This window comes from Pan paniscus, chromosome 19, assembly GCF_029289425.2.
Source record: "Pan paniscus chromosome 19, NHGRI_mPanPan1-v2.0_pri, whole genome shotgun sequence".
Lineage (NCBI taxonomy): Eukaryota > Metazoa > Chordata > Mammalia > Primates > Hominidae > Pan > Pan paniscus.
In genome coordinates, this window is record NC_073268.2 from 22,848,050 (window position 1) to 22,871,086 (window position 23,037).

General features: G+C 54.4%; 3 protein-coding genes across 5 annotated transcripts in view; 2 read left to right on the forward strand and 1 right to left on the reverse strand.

Annotated features, from left to right (window-relative positions):
• RAB5C (RAB5C, member RAS oncogene family) overlaps positions 1–10,871 on the forward strand; it is a 29,893-nt gene extending 19,022 nt beyond the window's left edge. Inside the window, exons 2-6 of one of the 2 annotated variants that reach the window (XM_003813870.5) lie at positions 5,292–5,545; positions 7,084–7,235; positions 7,501–7,623; positions 9,019–9,112; positions 9,952–10,871. In XM_003813870.5, coding sequence (XP_003813918.1) covers positions 5,380–5,545; positions 7,084–7,235; positions 7,501–7,623; positions 9,019–9,112; positions 9,952–10,067 — 651 coding nt within the window. In that variant the 5' untranslated portion in view covers positions 5,292–5,379 and the 3' untranslated portion in view covers positions 10,068–10,871. Of the gene's footprint in view, positions 1–5,291; positions 5,546–7,083; positions 7,236–7,500; positions 7,624–9,018 lie in introns of both variants that reach the window. The other variant, XM_063599043.1, reaches the window with a different exon arrangement.
• Positions 10,872–10,942: 71 nt separating this feature from the next.
• HSPB9 (heat shock protein family B (small) member 9) lies at positions 10,943–13,401 on the reverse strand. The gene has a single exon (XM_055102073.2). The coding sequence runs from the start codon at positions 12,967–12,969 to the stop codon at positions 12,490–12,492; it is 480 nt and encodes a 159-aa protein (XP_054958048.1). The 5' UTR covers positions 12,970–13,401; the 3' UTR covers positions 10,943–12,489.
• A 1,043-nt stretch (positions 13,402–14,444) lies between these two features.
• On the forward strand, positions 14,445–22,853 carry KAT2A (lysine acetyltransferase 2A). Of its 2 annotated transcripts, none has more exons than XM_003813866.5 (18): positions 14,445–14,856; positions 14,993–15,116; positions 15,453–15,598; positions 15,704–15,793; positions 16,107–16,288; positions 16,389–16,580; positions 17,422–17,528; positions 17,809–17,919; positions 18,012–18,148; positions 18,230–18,438; positions 18,666–18,792; positions 19,981–20,091; positions 20,936–21,079; positions 21,367–21,481; positions 21,577–21,613; positions 21,689–21,752; positions 21,887–21,971; positions 22,129–22,853. In XM_003813866.5, exons 1-18 carry the CDS (start codon positions 14,518–14,520, stop codon positions 22,320–22,322), a joined length of 2,514 nt encoding a protein of 837 aa, XP_003813914.1. In that variant the 5' UTR covers positions 14,445–14,517; the 3' UTR covers positions 22,323–22,853. The 2 variants fall into 2 exon arrangements, with proteins under 2 accessions (XP_003813914.1, XP_008964728.1); XM_008966480.4 differs by having other exon boundaries at positions 14,450–14,856; positions 20,936–21,082.
• Positions 22,854–23,037: the final 184 nt, after the last annotated feature.

Here is a 23,037-nt window from a genome sequence, read left to right on the forward strand (position 1 = left end):
GTTTCCCTAATCAGCTTGCTCTCCAGGCTGTGCCAGGACTCTCAGCTAGAGGAAGTCTCTAAAGCAAACAGGAAGTACACGAGACACTCATCAGCTGGAATTGCTCACCCTTTTACCAGGAAGGACAAAACATATGAAGTGGGTGATTTCGTGGATTAGAGGAAAGGTGAAACTTTCAAAGGGAGGTTAGGGGGAGGAATTGCAGCAGCATCTAGTGTCTTGGAGAAGGCTCCAGTTGCTGAGTGAAGCTGAAGACCCCTCCCACATTCATGGACTTACACATGCACACTTACGAGTTGTGCACATCACTGATCGGGGGTGCCTTTCTGTCTCTTGGATTTCTCCCTCCTTCGTATATCAACCGTAGCTCTTGTGCTTCGATCAACTGCTTAAAATCACTGGGAACTTATTTTTAAAATACTGATTTCTGGACTCCACCTCTAGAGATTCTAATTCAGTTGGTCAGGGTATTTTCTAAAGGCCCTGGGTGATTCTGGTGAAGAAGAGTTTGACTGGAGGCTGAAATAGAAGGATCACTTGAGCCTGGGAGGTCAAGGCTGCAGTGAACCGTGATTGCATCACTGCTCTAGCCTGGGCAACAGTGAGACTCTATCTCCAAAAAAAAAAAAAAAAAATTACAGGTGACTCACACCTGTAATCCCAGCACTTTTGGAGGTTGAGGCAGGAGTTTGATACCAGCCTGGCCAGCGTGGTAAAACCCCGCCGCTACAAAAAATACGCAAAAATTTAGTCGGGTGTAATGACGTATACCTATAGTTCCAGCTACTCTTAGAAGCTGAGGCATTAGAATCACTTGAGCCTGGGTGGCAGAGGTTGCAGTAAGCAGAGATCGTGCCACTGCACTCCAGCCTGGGTGAGAGAGCGAGATTCTGTCTCAAAAAAAAAAAAAAAAACTTAAGAAAAAAGAAAAAGAATTTGAGACCCACTGACCTGTAGTGTCCAGAGCAGAGGGAACCCCGGAGCAGGGAAGAACAGTGTCCCATTTTTCTTTCTCTTTCTCTTCCATCCTTGGCCCAGAAGTGCCTGTGCACAGGGCCGGGGTGTTTAGGAGCTTAGATCCCTTCTGCCCTTTCATGTGCATTGTATTAATAGGAAAATAGTGTGACTCCAAGTCCTTATACATTCTCTCCCCTTTCCTGTGGAAGACATGAGGTTGGGACTGGTGCTTGTTCTTAGTGGCCTCTGAACAAGCCAGGGTTCTGATTTGGATGGTGGGTCCATGGCAAGGAGAATCTTTCTCCCTAGATCTGAAGCTCCAGCACGGCCATTGTACTTGTGAAAAAAAGTCAACTTTTCTTTGAGACAGAGTCTTACTCTTTTGCCCCAAGCTGGAGTGCAATGGCGCGATCTCAGCTCACTGCAATCTCTGCTTCCTGGGTTCAGGCAATTCTTGTGCCTCAGCCTCCCAAGTAGCTGGGATTACAGGCGTGTACCACCACGTTGGCTAATTTTAAAAAATCAACTTTGACTGTAACTTTAGCTCTTATGGAGAATTTGATTTTTGTCTCAAAGAAGACTTTGAAAACGATGTCAGTTTTGGTTATAATTCCATCACCTGACTGCACAAGTGGATAATTTTTGCCAGGGGTTCAAAAAGAAAGATTGCCAGTAAGACACACATCCCTGGGAGGCAGGACAGCTCAGTGAATGCATTCACCTTTACTACCTGCCATGTCTTCAGTTTCCCAGGCTTGGGAGGAGAGGGTATAATGCTTCCTGGGGCTCTCGGTCTGGCCTTCCCCTGGCTTAGACACCCTCATATCTCCGTGCGCCCTTCCTAGCAAAATTGGCTTCCTTGGGCTTTATTGACTGCAAAGGTTGGACACCACTGCTCATTTGATCACCAAGCAGGGTCAGGAAAACCACTAGGCAACAGACTGTAAAAAGTGCTGGGTGTGCCTGCTCAGGTATCTCTGGAAGGCAGGATCAGTGACCAGGCAGAACATGTCACCAGCTAGTTCATGCCAGGGAGAGCCTGTCTCAGTTCATTGGGATGGCCAGAGTCTGTTCACCAATAGTCTTGGAGAAAGTGTTACAAATAACCCTGTCAGTACTCTTAGCTACTGTTTACTCAACATGATATGTGTGAGACAGCTGGCAAACACTGCCATTAACCCTGGTGTGCCCCATATTAGTGATGAGAACACTGAGGCTCAGCTCAGGTGGCTTCTACAAAGTGATTCAGAAGTGGCAGGAGACAGTCACATCTGTGGTGCCGAAAGCCAGTGCCTGTGCTCACTCTCTCTCTGCCAGATGCTCTAGCCCTGGCTGTGCTTCAGTGGGTGTGCTTCACCTGCAGATGCTGGGCTCTGTGCCAAACCTTCATGAGAATCTCGAGGGGCTGGCTGCACAGATGACTTCAATGTACAGACACCGTTGAGAACCACTGCAGGAGAGTTATTTGTCTCCCCTTCTGGCTTGTTTTTAAAAATCACATTCTGTCCCTCTAACCCTGTGGTTTGGTAGTGACAAGACTTAGATCTGTTACCTGTATTTTTCTCGACCTGTAGGTGCTGGTTACTTCCCAGCTCGGTACCCTAAGCACCAGCTGCTTTGGTTTTTTTGGAATCAGAGACTTGGTTTTCTATTACCATCTCCCAGTCCATTCATACCTCCTCCTCCAGTGCCCCAGCCACAGACCGTTGCTCAGCCAAGACTCTGTGTCACGTGGATTCATGGTAATAACCAACTTGTAATTCCACTGTGGTTTTCCCTCTGTTGCTGTCGCCCTGCCTGGCTCTGGGCGGCTCCTCCCACTGTTGAGGGCACTCAGAAACTGCAAGATTACTGTGACTGTTGCTAGAGCCAGCTAGAGCTAGACCTTCCTGGACCAGCAAAGTTGCTGCCACAAAAAAAGAGAGTTTCATTCACCTAGCAGCCCTAAACCAAACATAGGGCAGGCACTGCCTCCATTGTTCTTCCACAGCAGGGAGGATGGCATCGTGTCTATGGTGGGTCTGGGGGGTTCTGTCACCTGTAGGCTGGGTGACCATGAGCAGGACATTTAATATATGAATGTTAAATTATCTATCTGAAAAATGGAGGTTGTCGTAAAGCTTGAAGAAGATAATAGTTGTGCAATTGGGAAGCTGAGGCGGGAGGGTTGCTTGAGGCCAGGAGTTGGAGACCAGCCTGGGCAACACAGTGAGACTCCATCTCTGCAAAAAAAAAAAAAAAAAAAAAAGAAAGAAAATTTTAATTAGCTGGGTGTGGTGGTGTATACCTGCTGGAGGCTGAGGCAGTAGGATCTTGGAAGCTGCAGTGAGCTGTGATCACACCGCTGCACTCCAGCCTGGGCAACACAGTAAGACCTTGTTTCTTTAAAAAAAAAAAATTATTTCCTTCAGTCAGCACTCTTTGAGTTCCTAGTATGCACATAGGCACTGTGAGGAAGGCATCTCTAAGAAGCAGAAAGCACAGACCTTGTCTCTTCATTGACTGAGGTGAAATGAGAAAGCGTCTTAAACTATGAAATATTGAAATGACATAACTTTGAAATATTTACATGGTATTTCTGGTTGCTAATTGAGACCCACCACCCCGTACTTCCTTCCTTGTACTTTTGGGGAAGAGGTGGGCCCCATTTCAAACCTCTTTTCCTTTGGTTCTGTCCAGAAAGGAAACTGTTGTTTCTGGCTAGTGAATCATTCTTCCTGAAGCTCACTTTTTAAATGAGTTGCTGGGAGAACTTGGATGTGGAAAACGATTTGAGGTTGAACAAAACAAGCCCTTTGCTGTCAGCTTCTTGCATGAATGTGGACCATTTGCTTCCCACAGACACCTCCTGTTCATCCACATTGCTGTCCCTTGACCATGAGGGAATGTACTTCCCTTGCTCAGGGGCAGATCGGGGCTCTCCCTGGGATCTTAGACTCCATTATGCAAAGGGCAGCCTAATAAAAACCTTTTCTTTCCAACCCAGGTTCAAATGCTGAACAGTGTTCAGTACTTAATACTTACTCACAGGACCTGTTTGTAAAACATTCTGTATATATTCTGATGTCTGTTGACATCAGATGTATATGTCTGATGAGACATCCACTTATGTCTTCTAGAGGCTTCTAGAGATAGGCTCCTCATGTGTCTGCAATTCCAAAACTTAACAAAAACAAAAAGTCGAGTCTCTGAAGCTGTCACTAACCAAGTGATTCAGATGTCGGGACTGGAACACCAGCTGTTGGGGATGCAGGACTTGGTCTCTGCCCTCCCACACCTCCTGCCTCTTCTTTCTCTCCATCGCCCCATCTCTGCCAGTAGAGAATGGAACTGAGGTCTCTATTGAAAAAGGGAAAGTTGGTAGCTGTGCTGACTGCGGCAGAGCTATGACTTTGGTGTGTGTTTCTGTGTGTGTTTGTTTCGGTGTGTGTTTTGTTTTGGTGTGTATTTCTGTGTGTGTTTTGGCATGTGTTTTTGTGTGTGTGTGTATGTTTCAGTGTGTATTTGTTCCGGTGTGTGTGTTTCTGTGTGTGTTTGTGTGTGTGTATCGGTGTGTGTTTTACTATGTGTTTGTTTCTGTGTGTGTTTTGTTTTTTAATGGGTGCGAGACTTTGGCCCATCAAAAATGAGAGAACTAGGGAAGAAGGATCAGGATGAGAGAGTGAAACATTGCTTTGATTCTGGTGCACAGAGGCACACAATCCAGCCCTAGACTGAAAGTCGGTCAGTCCTTCTGAAGGTGGCAGGAGAAAAATGGCTATGTTAATAACAACTTGTGCTGGCCAGGCCCTGGTCCCTGAATGCCCATGAGGTTGGCCAAGCACCTTCTCTGAGGAGCTTTCTACCAGGACCTCTTGGGCCCCTGTCTGCCTCACCACTGTGGTCCTGGCTACCAGACTGGAACTTCATTGTTGATCTAAATCCTAGTGTCTTCCTGAGCTTTTGTTTTGTTTTGTTTTTTAATTTCGCCCCAAAAGCCTGTTGACTTAACTGTCACCAGGCTGTCACACATTCATTCATCGCCTGTGTGTGTTTATTTGTAGGTGAATGTACATATTTGGGATCCAGAAGTCAATGTGTTTGCTCAGAACCATGAGCCTGAAGTTGGGAGACCATTCTCCTCTTTATAGCTCAGATGGTGGTAGAGCCGGTAGACGTCTAGTATAGCCCAGTGAGGCCTCCTGACCTCTAGTGGGGAGGGCAGGGAGGTGAGGTGAGGGGAAGCAGTCAGCTAGGTCTTCAGCGAGGCCAGAGGGAAAGATCTGTAATTTAAGAAGGACACAGCGGGTGACGGCCTCTGAACTAACCCAGTACTTCTCATTTCTCCCTTACAGTTGGAGGTCCCCCTCCCCACTAAGTGCCTCTTTGCATAGCACCAGTCCCCACCCGCACGCTCTCTGGACCACTACAGCTGGACGGGCAATGGCGGGTCGGGGAGGCGCAGCACGACCCAATGGACCAGCTGCTGGGAACAAGATCTGTCAATTTAAGCTGGTTCTGCTGGGGGAGTCTGCGGTAGGCAAATCCAGCCTCGTCCTCCGCTTTGTCAAGGGACAGTTTCACGAGTACCAGGAGAGCACAATTGGAGGTGAGTGGGCATGAGGGAGTCGGGGAGGGGCCTGAAGGTTGCCAAAGAAATGCTTTGACCTTGAGGAGATGGGAAGCTGCCTGCCTGCATTAGGGACTAAATGCATCTGTGGTGGCAGCCCTACTTCCTCACCTGGGCCCTGGAATTGAGCCCAGCAACTGGTCTCCATGCCAGAGTCCCCTCAAGCATCGCTAGTAAGCATTTGCTGGGAGTGGAAAGCTAGCTTCCCATCCTGTTTCTGCCCCTTCTTGATCTGTGTGGCCTTGGCTGAGGCCCTTTCACTGCCCTGGCCTCATGGAGGGAGAGCTGACTCTGGATCTTTGAGGCCCCTTCTTACTATAATGGGTGGTCCATGTGCCCTGGCCTTTCCCACTTCCAGAAGAAGGAACAGCCTGGTGAGTCGGAGCTGGGTGATAGGTGGGTGTTTCTGAAGCTGACTTTACCCTTTCTGGAGCTCACAGCCTGTTGTTGATTTTCCAGTGGTCAGCATTTAGGATGTGAGTGAGGGTCTGGCCTTGGCCTCTTGCCTCCGTGGCTAACACACACATCAAGAGGCAGGGGCCAACGCTGGCCTTGGCCTTGAGTCATCCTTTCTCTACTCTCTTGGTTGGTAGGAGGTTTCTAGGCAGCTGGAAACAAAATGGGCCATGTCAGCAGTCTCCCTGCTGCCTCCTCAGCATTTGGGTCAGGAGCTGGAGAGGGGAAGTGAGGCAGTGCCCCATGTCCCTCAGTGAGCTGGGGGAGGGCAGACCAGGAAAGCAGCCTTCTACACATGGCTGTCCTGGGTTCTCTGCTGGGTCCAGGGGCAAAGGGGCCTTTTGCTGTCTGTCCCAGCTCTGGACTCCTCCTTTGAAGCATGTGTACAGGCACCCTGCATTCCCCTAAGGAGTCACCTCTTAGTGACTGAAGGTCAGGTCACAGGGTGGCCATACAGGAACAGGTCTGGGTCAGAGCTAGGGGCGGTGGCTAGCTGGAGTGCCTGGAGGTGGTAGGGGTGGTTGGGAAGCCGGCCACCCAGCCTCAGCCTGGTGGTGGAACAGTGTGTACTTCCCCAGCATAGCTAAGTGTGTGAGAATGTCCTTAGGAAACCCAAGGTCAGTGACACCCCTGGGCTGGAGCAAACTGAGGGGTGGAGAGGTCCCTAGCTGGTCTGTTCTCTGAGTGGCGGAGGAGGAGGTCTGAGGGCGCTCACCCTTCTGTGCTTGGAGTAGGCTTCCCCTAGGCTTTCCCTCTCTTGCCCCTGCTGTGTTGCTCTTCAGAGAGTGGTCCTGAGATGGCTCAGTGCATGCAGGTGTCCCTTCTCCTGCCCTTGCCTGGGCTGGGTCTGCAAAGCCTGTGCAGACCCCGTTCCCCCAGACACATACATAAAAATCCAAACTCCACCCCCCACTCAGGCCTGCTTTGGCTCCTGGGTTGAGGGTTCTCTGTGCCCATCTCAGTGGTGGGCTTCTGAGTGCCAGAGCCTGGAAGCAACAGTGGGATTGTGTGGGGTGGCTTCCAACTCGCTCTTGCCCATGGACGCTCCTTCTCTCTTACAGCGGCCTTCCTCACACAGACTGTCTGCCTGGATGACACAACAGTCAAGTTTGAGATCTGGGACACAGCTGGACAGGAGCGGTATCACAGCCTGGCCCCCATGTACTATCGGGGGGCCCAGGCTGCCATCGTGGTCTATGACATCACCAACACAGTAAAGATTTCCCCTTGCTTCTTCCTTTGCCCTTCATCTTCTCAAAGTCCCAGGGATTGGGTTATCAGAGCCCTGATTTCAGGCCGCTTAACCCTCTGTTCCTGGGTGGGTGGTGGGCAGATTTCCTGTTTGGGGACATTGCATCAGAATCTTTAGGTGGCAGTGTCTTAGATAATTTGGCTGTGCCAGCTTGAGAGTCTCTAATGGGTGGCCCTGGGCAGAATGCCTTCTCTGTCCCTTCGACATTCTGTCCCTGTCTCCTCAGGATACATTTGCACGGGCCAAGAACTGGGTGAAGGAGCTACAGAGGCAGGCCAGCCCCAACATCGTCATTGCACTCGCGGGTAACAAGGCAGACCTGGCCAGCAAGAGAGCCGTGGAATTCCAGGTGGGGAGATGACAGACTTGGGGGAAGGAGTGGAGTAAGCAGCTCCCCCCGGCCTCACCTGGGATGCTCAGGGGCTTTGGGAAGGGCCATGCTAGGAGGCAACAGGGAAGCTTCCATCTGCTGTCCTCTTGTGCCTCAGGCATGGGCCTAACATGGCTCCTGTCTGTAATCCCAGTGCCTTGGGAGGCTGGAGTGGGAGGATCACTTGAGGCCAGGAGTTCGAGACCAGCCTAGGCGACACAGTAAGACTCCGTCTCTGCAAAAGATTTAAAAATTAGCTGGGCTTGGTGGCACGCACCTTTAGTCTCAGCTGCTCAGGAGGCTGAGGCACGAGGATTGTTTGAGCCCAGGAGTTTAAGATTGCAGCGATTGCAACACTGCACTCCAGCCTGAGCAAGAGTGAGGCCCCATCTCTTTAAAAAAAAAAAAAAAAAAACAGCCAGGTGTGGTGGCACACACCTGTAATCCCAATACTCTGCAGGCTGAGGCGGGAGATCACTTGAGCTTAGGAGTTCAAGACCAGCATGGGCAATGTGGCGAAACCCCATGTCTAAAAAAATACGAAAGTTAGCTGGGCATGGTGGTGTGCTACTCAGGAGGCTGAGGTGGGGAGGATCATTAGAGGCCAGGAGATTGAGGCTGCAGTGAGCAGTGATCGTGCCACTGCACTCCAGCCTGGGCAACACAGTGAGATCCTGTCTCAAAAAAAAAAAAAAAAGAATAAAAAAAGCATGGGCCTAAAAGGAATTGCCCGTCACCTGTCTCTCCCCGGTTCTCTTTCTTTGGCGGTAGGGGTATGTGTATATATGGATCACTAGCCTTCTACTTCTCTTTTCTTGTAAGTTGACTTTTTAATTAAACTTATTGAGAAAGAAATACTTAAGTCTCTGCTAACCCTAGAAACTCAACTTCTCTTCTTCTAATTTCCCCAGTTTCTTGTCCTTCCAGAAATATGCACGTGTTTTTTAATCCCTTTCTTTACATTGATGGCAGTGTGCTATACTTACTGTATATAATCATTTTTTACCAATCCCTAATAATAGCAAAAGACTGAAAACAGTGCTGCAGTAGACATCCACATACTTTTGTGCTTTTGTGCAAACATGTAAGTGTATTTGTAGGTTAACTTTCTAGAAGTATTTCCTAGCCTAGTGATTTTGAAGAGCAAGAAGGCAGGGTGGACCTGGGGAAACCCGGGTAAGACATCTGCTAGTGATTGTGAGCTGAGAGGTGATATACATGAGCGGGGAAACCCAGATCAGGGCAGCCTTGGGCCTGAAAACTCCTGTGTGTGTCCAGCTGATCTCTATTATGATAAGGTGCTCGAATAAGGAAGGTTTGTATCCTGGGCCCTGGCCCCTGCCAACATTTCCCTCTCACCTCCATCCAAACCAGGAAGCACAAGCCTATGCAGACGACAACAGTTTGCTGTTCATGGAGACATCAGCAAAGACTGCAATGAACGTGAACGAAATCTTCATGGCAATAGGTCAGTTGCTTCTCCTCCCCTCCTCTCTCCACCACAGCAAGGGCATATCACCTGTCTGCTGGTCTAGAGTGGGCCTGCGGGGTCCCTTCACCACTCTTTTTTTTTTGAGATGGAGTCTCGCTCTATCACCCAGGCTGGAGTTCAGTGGCACGATCTCGACTCACTGCAAGCTCCACCCCCCAGGTTCACGCCATTCTCCTGCCTCAGCCTCTCGAGCAGCTGGGACTACTGGTGCCCACCACCACTCCCAGCTAATTTTTTGTATTTTTGGTAGAGATGGGGTTTCACGGTGTTAGCCAGGATGGTCTCGATCTCCTGACCTCGTGATCCACCCGCCTCGGCCTCCCAAAGTGCTGGGATTACGAGCGTAAGCCACTGCGCCCAGCCCCCTTCACCACTTTTAACCTTCTGATAAAATTGTTTTCATCATCACCTGACTCCCAGATGTAGATGTTGGTGGTTCACTCGAGAAGTTCCTGAAGCCTGGGCCAGAGTCTCAACATTTCACTCTCTGAGCCTGTAGCCTGCCACCCATTTCAGAGCCTGCCATCACTACCCCTACCCACTGCCTAGGAGTTTTTAGCTCATTTGGCTCTGGAATCTTCCTTCCTGGGTTGCAGATCCTGGCTTTACCACTCATTAGCTCTGTAGTCTTGGGCAAGTTATTTAACCTTTCTTTGCCGCAGTTTCCTGAAAACAATCAGAATGCACCTGACACACAGAAGCCCTCAATATGTGAGTTACCACTGATTGGGTATAAAGGCCAGAATCTGCTCCAGTGGAACTGGGAGAGTTATTGGGGTACCCCCAACAAATGCACTTTTCCCCCTCCCAAACAGCTAAGAAGCTTCCCAAGAACGAGCCCCAGAATGCAACTGGTGCTCCAGGCCGAAACCGAGGTGTGGACCTCCAGGAGAACAACCCAGCCAGCCGGAGCCAGTGCTGCAGCAACTGAGCCCCCCTTGCCTGCCCGCTGCCCCCGCCTCCTCCGCCTGAATGACCCGACTGGAATCCACTCTAACCAATCGCACTTAACGACTCGGGCCACCACTGGGGGGGCAGGGGGAGGGGTCCACCATGATTTCTCCATATAATTTTGATCATAGGCCGGAGTGAGTCATTCCACCTGCACCTTTCTGTACAAATACTAATTCAATTTTAAGTCTTAAGTCACTTTTTTAATATATATGATCTTCTGCTCTTCCCACTTCCTCCCCTTTCTACTGCTCTCCCATTTTCCCTTGCTGGGAGTAGCCACATGCTCTTGTCCCCCCACCCTTGTATATGGGGACAGTGGGGTCAGTGCAGCTACCCTTTCTTTCCCTCCTGCGGAACAGTGGACCCAGCAAGAGCATCCACATCCTCACTTTGTTCGGAGTGGTCTTGGGTTTGGGCGGTGGGGCAGACCTTGGGAAGGGGCTTAGGAAGGGAGAGGCAGCTCTTCCTTCAGCTGGCTCTCATCAGGCTGCAGCCCCCTCCCCGCCCCCACCTCCCTGCTGGGAAACCACAGCATTATCACAGCATTATTGTGACAGCCACGAACCCATTGCCCACAACCCCTCCACCCTCGGTCACCCCGACCTCTGGCTCTGAGCCCTGTTCTGACCAAATCATGATGATGAGTATTTGGGGGTGGGTGGGTAAGGGGGGGAGTGGGAGGGGACGGAACCAACTTTTTCTGTATTTTGTATTGTATGTTTTCTTCAACATGTAACCAATCAGTATCTTGTCAATATAGTCAGCCGATCGATCGACCTCACAATTGTCTTCCTTGTCTTTCTCTGGCAGTTTATCAGACAGTGCCCTCTGTAGTTGAAGTTGATTTAAAATGAACCACTGAATCTTGTTAAACAAAATCTTCCCCTCCTCTAATGTGAGGGGATGCTGGTGGTCATGGTAACCAAGAGAAAGAGGCTCTTACTGTTAGCAGCTCCGATGAGGTAGCTGACCTGGGCTGACCAAGTTTGAAGTTTCAGGGCCCGTGTTCACTTCTCCACCTCCCTTCCCCTCCCCCACCTACCAGATCATACTGGGGTGACATGCAGTGTGTATTTGATGATCATTAGTCTCTGAAACACCAGAAACAACCTCTTTGGGTTTTTTTGGTTGGTCTTTACCAGTGAGAGGGTCTGGATCCTCTCTCTCTTCCTGAAGAGGAAGGAATCCCAACAGCCCCTGGAATGCTGGACTGGTCTTAAGGCCAAGACTGTAGCCACTGGCTTTCCTCACCACCTCTGTCCACGTCACCCCCCCACACCACATCCAAGTTGCCCCAGTCCAGCTCTCTACTGGTTCTGGAATCAGGTCTGGGCACTCAGCTCTCTGCTGCTACCTGTTGGAGCTGCTGCTCAGCTAGGGCCACACTCTCCTCCAATTTCTCCCAGGGCCACAGAGGCCTGATTCCCTTTTTTTTTTTTGAGACGGAGTCTCTGTTACCCAGGCTGGAGTGCAGTGGTGCTATCTCAACTCACTGCAGCCTCCACCTCCTGGGTTCAAGCGATTCTTCTGCCTTAGCCTCCCAAGTAGCTGGGATTACGGGCACCCGCCACCACGCCCTGCTAATTTTTGTATTTTTAGTAGAGACAGGGTTTCACCATGTTGGCCAGGCTTGTCTCAAACTCCTGGCCTCAAGTGATCCACCCGCCTCAGCCTCCCAAAGTGCTAGGATTACAGGCGTGAGCTACCACAGGCGGCCTTTTTTTTTTTTTTTTTTTTGAGACGGAGTCTCGCTGTGTTGCCCAGGCTGGAGTGCAGTGGCACGATCTCAGCTCACTGCAAGCTCTGCCTCCTGGGTTCACGCCATTCTCCTGCCTCAGCCTCCCGAGTAGCTGGGACTACAGGCGCCCACCACCACGCCCGGCTAATTTTTTTGTATTTTTAGTAGAGAACGGGGTTTTACCGTGTTAGCCAGGATGGTCTCGATCTCCTGACCTTGTGATTCGCCCGCCTCGGCCTCCCAAAGTGCTGGGATTACAGGCGTGAGCCACCGCGCCCAACATTTTTTTTTTTTTTGAGACAGAGTCTCACTCTGTGGCCCAGGCTGGAGTGCAGTGGCAGGATCTTGGCTCACTGCAACCTCCCTCCACCTCCCAGGTTCAAACGATTCTCTTGCTCAGCCTCCCGAGCAGCTGGGATTACAAGCACACACCACCACGCCTAATTTTTGTGTTTTTAGTAGAGATGGGGTTTCACCATGTTGGCCAGGCTGGTCTCGAACTCCTGGCCTCAAGTGATCTGCCCGCAGAGGCCTGATTCTTGGTGGACCACCACCTTGAGGCTGCCTTTCCTGCCTCCTGTGCCTCCAGTCCCTCTACCTCTGACTTCCATCCCCAGAAAAGACAACGGACACCAAGGCTGCTGCACATCGCGTCGTTTGTTTACCGGGTCAGGTTGGAAGCCTTAGAGCCGAGGCTCCTGAGTCTCGGGGACGGTCCTGTTTGGGCTTCAGGGAGGGCCAGCGCCACACACTGGCCTCTGACCCACAGCTGCCCAGAGGGGGTCAGGCAGCAGGTCATGGCGGTACGACTCAGGTTGGACGGGAGCATTTTCCGGTGCACCTTCTGTGAAATGCGGTAACTGACCCTTTCCGGGTCCCTGACGTCCAGTTGCTGCTGTCCGGTCACCATCAGCCATTGGCCATCCACCGGCACCACCAGTTCCTCTGGGGCGAAGCCGTGGGCATCCAGCTTCATTTGGAAACCGTCTCTGGCATGGTCATTGTCCTCCTGAGCCGCTGGACTGTCCCTGAGCAGCCGCACCGGCATTGTGGCCACCCGGTTCCGTTCAGCAAGGCCCACGCTGGGACACCGGGATGTCACCCGGCTCTCGTTGGAGAAGGTGTTACCGACTCTCTGCATCCGAGTCAGCAACTAACTGCTGTCAAAGGGCGCGAGGCTCCCAGCGCAGAGCTAGGCGCACGGACGCCCGGAGAGGAGGGACCTCGCGCGGCCTACCCGAGCTCAGCTCCGCTCGCTCGGTTCCCTTCGCTTCTGCAAACGCAGGCGGAGTTCGGGATCAGCCACGCCCATCTTACCTCCGAGAGCCAGACTGTCAGCGCCCTGGCGCGCCCGCAGCTGCTCTCATCCCAGACTCTGACCCTTTCTCCGCCCTTCCCCACCTTCGTTAATGGACCCGGGGAGGCCGCAGCTGTGAAGGAACTGGATCCACGACCAGGCCAGACCCGAGGGAGCCGGACCCTGGCGCAGCCAACAGCAGATTGATCCCCCAGCTGGAAGGGGGCTGTCTTGCCTTCTAAGGACCAGGCCTGGGGCAAGGATTGTTCCTAGACAGAGCCAGGGGAGGGCGGCCTTCCTGGGTCATCCACCCTACCTCTCCCTGACCACCCACAACCCCACGCGGACACGCGACACGAGGAGGTGGACTGGTCTCTCCGGCTGCATTAATTCTTCCCGGGGCGTCCTGTGCTGCAGGCTGTGGTCTGGGCTCTGGGGCCACAAAGATGAAGACGCAGTTGGGGCTTCAGGAGAGTGGCTCCCAGTGCACAGAGAAAGACCTAGCCCTCCTCTGCCTCACCCTCCACGTCAGTAGCCTTCTTGGTGACCATCATAACCACAGCTATGCCTCTGGTGCTGTTATTTGATTTTTTTTTTTTTTTTTTAAGAGACAGGGTATCATTATGTTGCCCAGGTTAATCTCGAACTCCTGGGCTCAAGCGATCCTCCCATCTCGGCCTCCCAAAGTGCTGGGATTACAGGCGTGAGCCACCTCGCCCAGCCTATAAACTTTATTTTTTTTTTGTAGAGATTGGGGGGGGGGGGGGTCTCCCAATGTTGCCCAGCCTGGTCTCGAACTCCTGCAGGGCTCAAGCGATCCTCCCGCGTGAGCCAGCCACGCGGCCTGATAAACTCCTTTTTGTTGAGTGATACTATTAAATACATACATACTGAAAAGCGCAGAAAAAGGTGCAGGTGAATGTCAGGAGGAGAACACACCCAAGTCACCACCACACTACTGCAGAACTGTTGCTACGTCTCATCTCTACCGCAGCTGCAATTCCGTGTCCGGAGCCGCGTGGGGCAGGGCCTGTGCGGGAGTTGGGGGAGGGGGTTAAGTGGGAGACAGGCGCGGGAAAGAGGCAGACCCCACGATTCTCCCCAAGACTCCTTGTCCCCAAGAGGACAGCCATCGTGACTCTCCCGGACTCCATTAAAAGAGATTACAAGTGAAGAGGGGTCAATGTGGGGCCTTCACTCAGGCCTCACTTGGCTGTCAGGGGCCAAGAGACAGGACAGAAAAGTCTGGAAGCTGGAGGCAGTGAGGGGAAGGCGCGGGAAGACTACAACTCCCGTCATGCGCCGCGCAGCAACGCCTGCGCACTGAGCGCCGGTTGCCCATGCGGCCCTAGGGCTGGGAGCGCGGCGCCGCTCTCCGCTGCTGGGGAGGCCATGGCGGAACCTTCCCAGGCCCCGACCCCGGCCCCGGCTGCGCAGCCCCGGCCCCTTCAGTCCCCAGCCCCTGCCCCAACTCCGACTCCTGCACCCAGCCCGGCTTCAGCCCCGATTCCGACTCCCACCCCGGCACCAGCCCCTGCCCCAGCTGCAGCCCCAGCCAGCAGCACAGGGACTGGGGGGCCCGGGGTAGGAAGTGGGGGGGCCGGGAGCGGGGGGGATCCGGCTCGACCTGGCCTGAGCCAGCAGCAGCGCGCCAGTCAGAGGAAGGCGCAAGTCCGGGGGCTGCCGCGCGCCAAGAAGCTTGAGAAGCTAGGGGTCTTCTCGGCTTGCAAGGTGGGGGCGGGGCCTGGGGTGAAGGGGCGGGGCTTGGGGCATCCCAGGGCTCGGGTGGGAATGGGGTCAAAGCTCTGGCTGCGGAGCGGCTCTTGCCCCAGAGGTATAGGTCATTGACTGATCCTTCCGCCTCCAGGCCAATGAAACCTGTAAGTGTAATGGCTGGAAAAACCCCAAGCCCCCCACTGCACCCCGCATGGATCTGCAGCAGCCAGCTGCCAACCTGAGTGAGCTGTGCCGCAGTTGTGAGCACCCCTTGGGTAAGGCAGGCAGCGCCCTTGGAGCTGGGGGCAGGTGCTGGGTCCTGCTTGGACAGGGTGACAAGTGCCACAAAGCTTCATCTCTGAAAAAATCAAAGATGCCTCGAAGGAGGGATTGGGTTGGGGGGGGTGTATGCACCAAGGGGGGAGAAAGGAAATCTCTCAGCCCAGAACAGGCCCAGGCAACCCAACGGTTGATATCGGAGCAGTCAGTCTCACTGTTGGTCACACTGGTTGGAGGAACAGAGTGTGTATCTTGCTTGGCTGTGAAGAGGGTCAAGAAGCCTTGTTGATTTCTTCTATCAATTTTTCCTAACTCTGCCATCTGTCTTGCAGCTGACCACGTATCCCACTTGGAGAATGTGTCAGAGGATGAGATAAACCGACTGCTGGGGATGGTGGTGGATGTGGAGAATCTCTTCATGTCTGTTCACAAGGAAGAGGACACAGACACCAAGCAGGTCTATTTCTACCTCTTCAAGGTGAGCTTCCACTAAAGGAGGGTGTGAGTGAAGGAGGTGGGGCCTTGAGGGGTTGTCTGCAGCTCTGCCCCGCTCCCCTCTGTGCCCCCTTCCTCTTCTCTCTAGCTACTGCGGAAATGCATCCTGCAGATGACCCGGCCCGTGGTGGAGGGGTCCCTGGGCAGCCCTCCATTTGAGAAACCTAATATTGAGCAGGTGAGATAGGGGAATTGGAGATAGCGGATAGGAGAATTGGGGACAGCTTGGAGGAGTGGGGAGCCTGTGTTCTCCATCCTCCTCAAGCTGAGAACACTGGGGAGGTTCAGAGAAGGAAGGGTGTTTTGTGCTAACCTCAGGGTGGGCATGGTGGTAGGGAGGGGGCAGAGCTTTTCTATAGAGAGCACCCGAGAGAGAGAGGAGAAGGAGAACCTTGTCCCTGGCCTCAGGGAGCATCTTCCTTTGTCTAAGAAGGCCCTGCGGGCTGCTCACACCTCATTCCTGGTTTTATTCCCCACCCACCCCTTCTCAGGGTGTGCTGAACTTTGTGCAGTACAAGTTTAGTCACCTGGCTCCCCGGGAGCGGCAGACGATGTTCGAGCTCTCAAAGATGTTCTTGCTCTGCCTTAACTACTGGAAGCTTGAGACACCTGCCCAGTTTCGGCAGAGGTCTCAGGCTGAGGACGTGGCTACCTACAAGGTCAATTACACCAGGTAGGCCCAGCCAGGGGCAGCTTCGGGGGAGGCTTGCAGGCCCAGCCTGGGTTCAGTGGTTTCCGCCCTCACCTGTCTCCCCCTCGACCCCCTACTCCAGATGGCTCTGTTACTGCCACGTGCCCCAGAGCTGTGATAGCCTCCCCCGCTACGAAACCACTCATGTCTTTGGGCGAAGCCTTCTCCGGTCCATTTTCACCGTTACCCGCCGGCAGCTGCTGGAAAAGTTCCGAGTGGAGAAGGACAAATTGGTGCCCGAGAAGAGGACCCTCATCCTCACTCACTTCCCCAAGTAAGGCTCCTTCTGGCCTATCAGGATTTGGCCCCAAGTTCACATCCTCCCTGTTGTCCCCTTTTTTCCAGGAAGGCTTCCTGGATTGGTCCCTCCTCTCCCTCCATGGGCCTTCTGGGATCTGGGCGTCTACCTGGCAGACTTGCCCATGGCCCAGAAGCAACTTGCTAGTACTAGTCTGGGGATGGCAGGTACATAGCCCAAGCTAACGCTGCCCCCACCCCACCCTACGCCCCAGTAGATGTTACTAATTGTTTCCCATGGGGGCCTGGACACAGCCTCAGACTCCTTCCCTGCACAACTCTCCAAGAAACCAGACCTTAAGCTTGAAGTGAAACCAATTTCTACTCCTGTTCTGGTCTTTTCTGTACCATTTTCTTCTGTTCGGCCACACCTTTTAAAATCTGGGTCATAACTCCCCTGTTCAAAAAACCCTGACTGACTAATACTGGCTCTCTAGTGCCCCCTGCCATCAGGTGGGAACAAGAGATGGCAAGGTGGGGTGGAGTCTGAGCCCATTTTGATACTGAGGGCAGTGAGGGGGCTCAGGGTGACAAGGTGCCCTGCCTGGCCACACAGCACAGGATGACATCAGCTCAGACCTGTCTCCCTGTGCCACACAGCATGGTGAAACTGAGCCTGTTTGATCTCTGTCCTGGATGTGTCCTGTCCTCTTACCTTCAATTGGAGGCTCCCAGAAGACAGGGGCTGTCCCCTCTCTCAGGTCCCCAGTTCCCTAAGAGCAGGGTCTATCTCTGACCAGCCTCCAGTCCCTCTGCTGCCTGGCCCAGGCTGCACCCTGGAGAACAGAGTTGTGGGACAGACTGTGTCCTCCCTACAGATTCCTGTCCATGCTGGAGGAGGAGATCTATGGGGCAAACTCTCCAATCTGGGAGTCAGGCTTCACCATGCCACCCTCAGAGGGGACACAGCTGGTTCCCCGGCCAGGTATGTGCCATGGTACGCTCTGTAGGGTGTCTGGCCTGCCTGGCTGAGCTAAGCCTCCTGGGTGGAAGAGAGCTCAGCTGGGCCGGAGGCCCTGGATCCCACTGAGGGACCTGCCACCGGCTTCAGCCCCCAGTCCCTGCCTTCTCTCTCTCTCTCCTCAGCTTCAGCACCCCCGTCCCTGACTCTCTCTCTCCTCAGCTTCAGCCCCCCGTCCCTGACTTCTCTCTCTCTCCCCTCAGCTTCAGCCCCCCATCCCTGACTTCTCTCTCTCTCTCCTCAGCTTCAGTCAGTGCAGCGGTTGTTCCCAGCACCCCCATCTTCAGCCCCAGCATGGGTGGGGGCAGCAACAGCTCCCTGAGTCTGGATTCTGCAGGGGCCGAGCCTATGCCAGGTGGATACTTGACCCCTGACCTCTGACCCTCATTCACTCCTTCCCAAACCTTTTTTACTGATCCTGAGCAACCATGCCTGCCTCCCCAATAGGCGAGAAGAGGACGCTCCCAGAGAACCTGACCCTGGAGGATGCCAAGCGGCTCCGTGTGATGGGTGACATCCCCATGGAGCTGGTCAATGAGGTCATGCTGACCATCACTGACCCTGCTGCCATGCTGGGGCCTGAGGTGGGCAGCCCGACCTGCTGACCAGTTGGGGGACCCCCACCAACCTGAGACCCCGGCTCACCACCCCTCTTCTGTGCCCAGACAAGCCTGCTTTCGGCCAATGCGGCCCGGGATGAGACAGCCCGCCTGGAGGAGCGCCGCGGCATCATCGAGTTCCATGTCATCGGCAACTCGCTGACGCCCAAGGCCAACCGGCGGGTGTTGCTGTGGCTCGTGGGGCTGCAGAATGTCTTTTCCCACCAGCTGCCGCGCATGCCTAAGGAGTATATCGCCCGCCTCGTCTTTGACCCGTGCGTCCCCCAGAGAGCCCCTCCCCCAGGGCAGCACACCCAGTTCCCTTCCTCCTCGGCCTCTTCACTCCTCAAAATTGGGGATCCCCTGCTCCCCACTTCTGAGGTTCATCCTTTGAGCATTCTTACCTCTCACTGCCCAACCCTGACTACAGCTCAAGACTTCCAGGGCTCTGGGGACCTGAAGGGGACAGTCAGGGGCTGTGACATGCCCCCCTCTCTCTTAGGAAGCACAAGACTCTGGCCTTGATCAAGGACGGGCGGGTCATCGGTGGCATCTGCTTCCGCATGTTTCCCACCCAGGGCTTCACGGAGATTGTCTTCTGTGCTGTCACCTCGAATGAGCAGGTCAAGGTGAGCACGGCTCCCCGGCCCCAGCCCACTCCTGAGTTTGGGCCAGTTCAGAGCAGCAGGATGTGTGGCATGCAGCAGCCCGTTGCTCTTCTCTTAGTTAGTGGCCCGTTCCTCACATCCCCACAAGGTGGCAGCCGTACTTTGATAACTGTGGATTAGGAAACCACCTGTTGACAGACGGAGCCCAAGCAGCAGCCACACTTTGGTGGACCTGTGGACTTGGGTTTTCTTCATCACAAGAACATTTACATACATGGGGGAATTAATTACTTTACTTTTTATTTTTTATTTATTTTTTTGAAACAGGGTCTCTCTCACCCAGGCCGCAGTGCAGAGGCATGATCAGGGCTCACTGCAGCCTCAACCTCCCAGGTTCAAGTGATACTCCTGCCTCGGCCTCCCAAGTAGCTGGGACCACAGGCATGCACCACTACGTCTGGCTAACTTTTGTATTTTAGTAGAGACAGGGTTTCACCATGTTGCAGGGTTTCACCCAGGCTGGTCTCTAACTCCTGACCTTAAGTGATTCACCCACCTCGGCCTCCCAAAGTGCTGGGATTACAGGCATGAGCCACCGCACCCAGCCGAACTAATCATTATTACAGTAGCCCTATGCTGATAGTCTTGGCTTCTGTCCTTTGTTACAACAGACCCACTCGTAGGGTCTCTGGCTCTGTGTGTCGCATACCTCAGATCTGTGTGGTGCCTCATTGGCCCTGACGTGTGGGAGGCATTGCTCCTGCTGCTCAGACCTCTGGTGACTCCCTCTCCCTCTTCTCCCAACTCTGAGGCCCAGGGACTGGGAATCAGTGGCCTGTGTTGGGTTTGGACCCGGCCCTGCCACGGCTGGCAGCCTGACCTTGAACACATTTCCTAACGTAGCTGAGTTTCGGTTTTCTCTTCTGTAAAATAAAGGTGGTAATACTCGCCTCTGGGGTTAATTTGAGAATCGGTCTGTAAAACAGGAAGCACTGCACCTAGCCCAGAGTGAGCTTAGAAAGCCTGCACCCTTCACTTTCTCCCTGTAAGCTCCCCTTCCTCTGTCAGCTGCCTTTCTTCCTCTTTGCCCGGATGCTCTCGCTCTCCCTACCTCCTTTCCAATCTACCCGCTCTTCTCTGGTCTCTGAGACCTCTCCAGCACCAGGCCCATCCTCAGCTCCTGGTGAGTCCTGCTCCCCTCCCCCGCAGGGTTATGGGACCCACCTGATGAACCACCTGAAGGAGTATCACATCAAGCACAACATTCTCTACTTCCTCACCTACGCCGACGAGTACGCCATCGGCTACTTCAAAAAGCAGGTGACCTGTAGCCTCGTCCCACACCGGTCCTTTGCCTGGAGGCTGGGGTAATTCTGTCCAGCCCCTCTGTGGATGGAGTAGGAGTCCCTTTGCGTCCCCTACTTCACCTGACACCTGCCAGGAAAGTCTCCATGCCTATCTTCTTTCCTCTGCTGCCATTGCCCCAGGGGAGAATGAGGGCCTGTGGGGCCAGTAGAGCAGGCCGGAGGAACTGGGGGGCCAGTAGAGCATCCTGGAGGAACTAGGGGGCCAGTAAAGCAGGCCGGAGGAACTGGGGGGGGGGGGCACTAGAGCAGGCTGGAGGAGCTGGGGGGCTAGTAGAGCAAGCTGGAGGAACTGGGGGCCAGTAGAGCAGGCTGGAGGAACAGGGGGGCCAGTAGAGGAGGCTGGAGGAACTGGGGGGCCAGTAGAGGAGGCTGGAGGAACTGGGGGGCCAGTAGAGGAGGCTGGAGGAACTGGGGGGCCAGTAGAGGAGGCTGGAGGAACTGGGGGGCCAGTAGAGGAGGCTGGAGGAACTGGGGGGCCAGTAGAGGAGGCTGGAGGAACTGGGGGGCCAGTAGAGGAGGCTGGAGGAACTGGGGGGCCAGTAGAGCAGGCTGGAGGAACTGGGGGGCCAGTAGAGCAGGCTGGAGGAACTGGGGGGCTCTTCGGGATGAGTCAGGAGTGGGCAGCTGACCTGGGACCTTTCCAGGGACAGTTTGAACCCTCACAGTGCCCCAGGAGGAGGTTCAGGAGCAGGAGGTGGCACGTGGCACGTGCCACCCCTCTGGTGCTCCCAGGGGAGGGACTACAGAAGTTGGGAAATACTTATGGATGGACTGGGTCATGACCATCCACCCCCCAGGGTTTCTCCAAGGACATCAAGGTGCCCAAGAGCCGCTACCTGGGCTACATCAAGGACTACGAGGGAGCGACGCTGATGGAGTGTGAGCTGAATCCCCGCATCCCCTACACGGAGCTGTCCCACATCATCAAGAAGCAGAAAGAGGTGGTGTGCACACATGCGCATCTGTGGGATTTTTCATGAATGGGCATGCAGAGGGCGAGCACACATGTGTAGACCTGTTCTACGTGTACATGCGTGTATGTGTGTGAGTGAGGAGGAGCAGGCCAGGATCTTGGCTCTTGCTCTGCTCCCTTGGGGAAGTTATGAGGGGAGGTGCTGGATTAGGTGGCGTTGCAGCTGGGTGGGTGCAGCCGGTGGCTCCGACTGTGGCCCTGGGAGGGGTTGTTGTTGGGGCTGGAGTTGGCCCCTCAGTCCCTTCCTTCCCTCAGATCATCAAGAAGCTGATTGAGCGCAAACAGGCCCAGATCCGCAAGGTCTACCCGGGGCTCAGCTGCTTCAAGGAGGGCGTGAGGCAGATCCCTGTGGAGAGCGTTCCTGGCATTCGTAAGCAGGGGTCTCAGTTGCAGGGTAGTGGGGGCACGCTGCTTGGGGTGTGGACTGGCATTCTTAGAGACATTCTCCCACTTCCCACTTTGCAGGAGAGACGGGCTGGAAGCCATTGGGGAAGGAGAAGGGGTGAGTGTCAAAGGAGCCGGGTTGGGGGTGGGGCAGAGGGACTTGGAGCCTCAGACTTGGTGTCTCTCGCCCCAGGAAGGAGCTGAAGGACCCCGACCAGCTCTACACAACCCTCAAAAACCTGCTGGCCCAAATCAAGGTGGGGAGACCAGGTTTCCTTTCCAGGGCCCCTGTACCAATGGCTGTGGCCTCTTGATGCAGTGTGGGGTGGGTAGTGGTCTCGGGCTGGAGTGGGCGCAGCAGGGCTGTCCCCAGCTCGGCTCTTCTCTCCAGTCTCACCCCAGTGCCTGGCCCTTCATGGAGCCTGTGAAGAAGTCGGAGGCCCCTGACTACTACGAGGTCATCCGCTTCCCCATTGGTGAGGACCTTCCATTCCATCCCCTTCCCTCCTCTTCTGTCCCCACACCTGCTCCTGCCCTCACTGCGCCCTGCAGCCCCAGGGGGCCCACCCTGGTGGACAGCCCTGCCGTGGTCTTCAGCCTTTTAAAGCTGTGCTCCGTCTCCTGCTGCCCCAGACCTGAAGACCATGACTGAGCGGCTGCGAAGCCGCTACTACGTGACCCGGAAGCTCTTTGTGGCCGACCTGCAGCGGGTCATCGCCAACTGTCGCGAGTACAACCCCCCGGACAGCGAGTACTGCCGCTGTGCCAGCGCCCTGGAGAAGTTCTTCTACTTCAAGCTCAAGGAGGGAGGGCTCATTGACAAGTAGGCCCATCTTTGGGCCGCAGCCCTGACCTGGAATGTCTCCACCTCGGATTCTGATCTGATCCTTAGGGGGTGCCCTGGCCCCACGGACCCGACTCAGCTTGAGACACTCCAGCCAAGGGTCCTCCGGACCCGATCCTGCAGCTCTTTCTGGACCTTCAGGCACCCCCAAGCGTGCAGCTCTGTCCCAGCCTTCACTGTGTGTGAGAGGTCTCCTGGGTTGGGGCCCAGCCCCTCTAGAGTAGCTGGTGGCCAGGGATGAACCTTGCCCAGCCGTGGTGGCCCCCAGGCCTGGTCCCCAAGAGCTTTGGAGGCTTGGATTCCTGGGCCTGGCCCAGGTGGCTGTTTCCATGAGGACCAGAACTGCTCATTTTAGCTTGAGTGATGGCTTCAGGGGAAGCCAGCCCAAACTGGAAGGGGCCATGCCTTGTCCAGCACTGTTCTGTCAGTCTCCCCCAGGGGTGGGGGGTATGGGGACCATTCATTCCCTGGCATTAATCCCTTAGAGGGAATAATAAAGCTTTTTATTTCTCTGTGTGATTGTTTCTTTGGTATAGTCCCAGCCTTAGCAGGCTCACCTTGGCCCCCAGGGACCTCTTGCAAACTGGAGGCTGCTCTCCCCAGCAAGCCTCAGGCCTGGTCCTGTGCTCCTGGGGTGATGGGTCCTACCTGCCTGCAGCCCCCCACCTCTCCCTCCTCCAGGCTGCTCCTGATCCAGA

What these genes read in the sequence shown, in the direction of transcription:
- HSPB9 (XM_055102073.2), bottom strand. Translation starts at nt 12,969, where the DNA reads ATGCAGAGAGTCGGTAACACCTTCTCCAACGAGAGCCGGGTGACATCC.
- KAT2A (XM_008966480.4), top strand. Translation starts at nt 14,518, where the DNA reads ATGGCGGAACCTTCCCAGGCCCCGACCCCGGCCCCGGCTGCGCAGCCC. An exon ending in ATCCTCACTCACTTCCCCAA is followed by an intron (nt 16,581 to 17,421) that starts GTAAGGCTCCTT and finishes TCCTCCCTACAG; the next exon opens with ATTCCTGTCCATGCTGGAGG. An exon ending in CCTCGAATGAGCAGGTCAAG is followed by an intron (nt 18,793 to 19,980) that starts GTGAGCACGGCT and finishes CCTCCCCCGCAG; the next exon opens with GGTTATGGGACCCACCTGAT.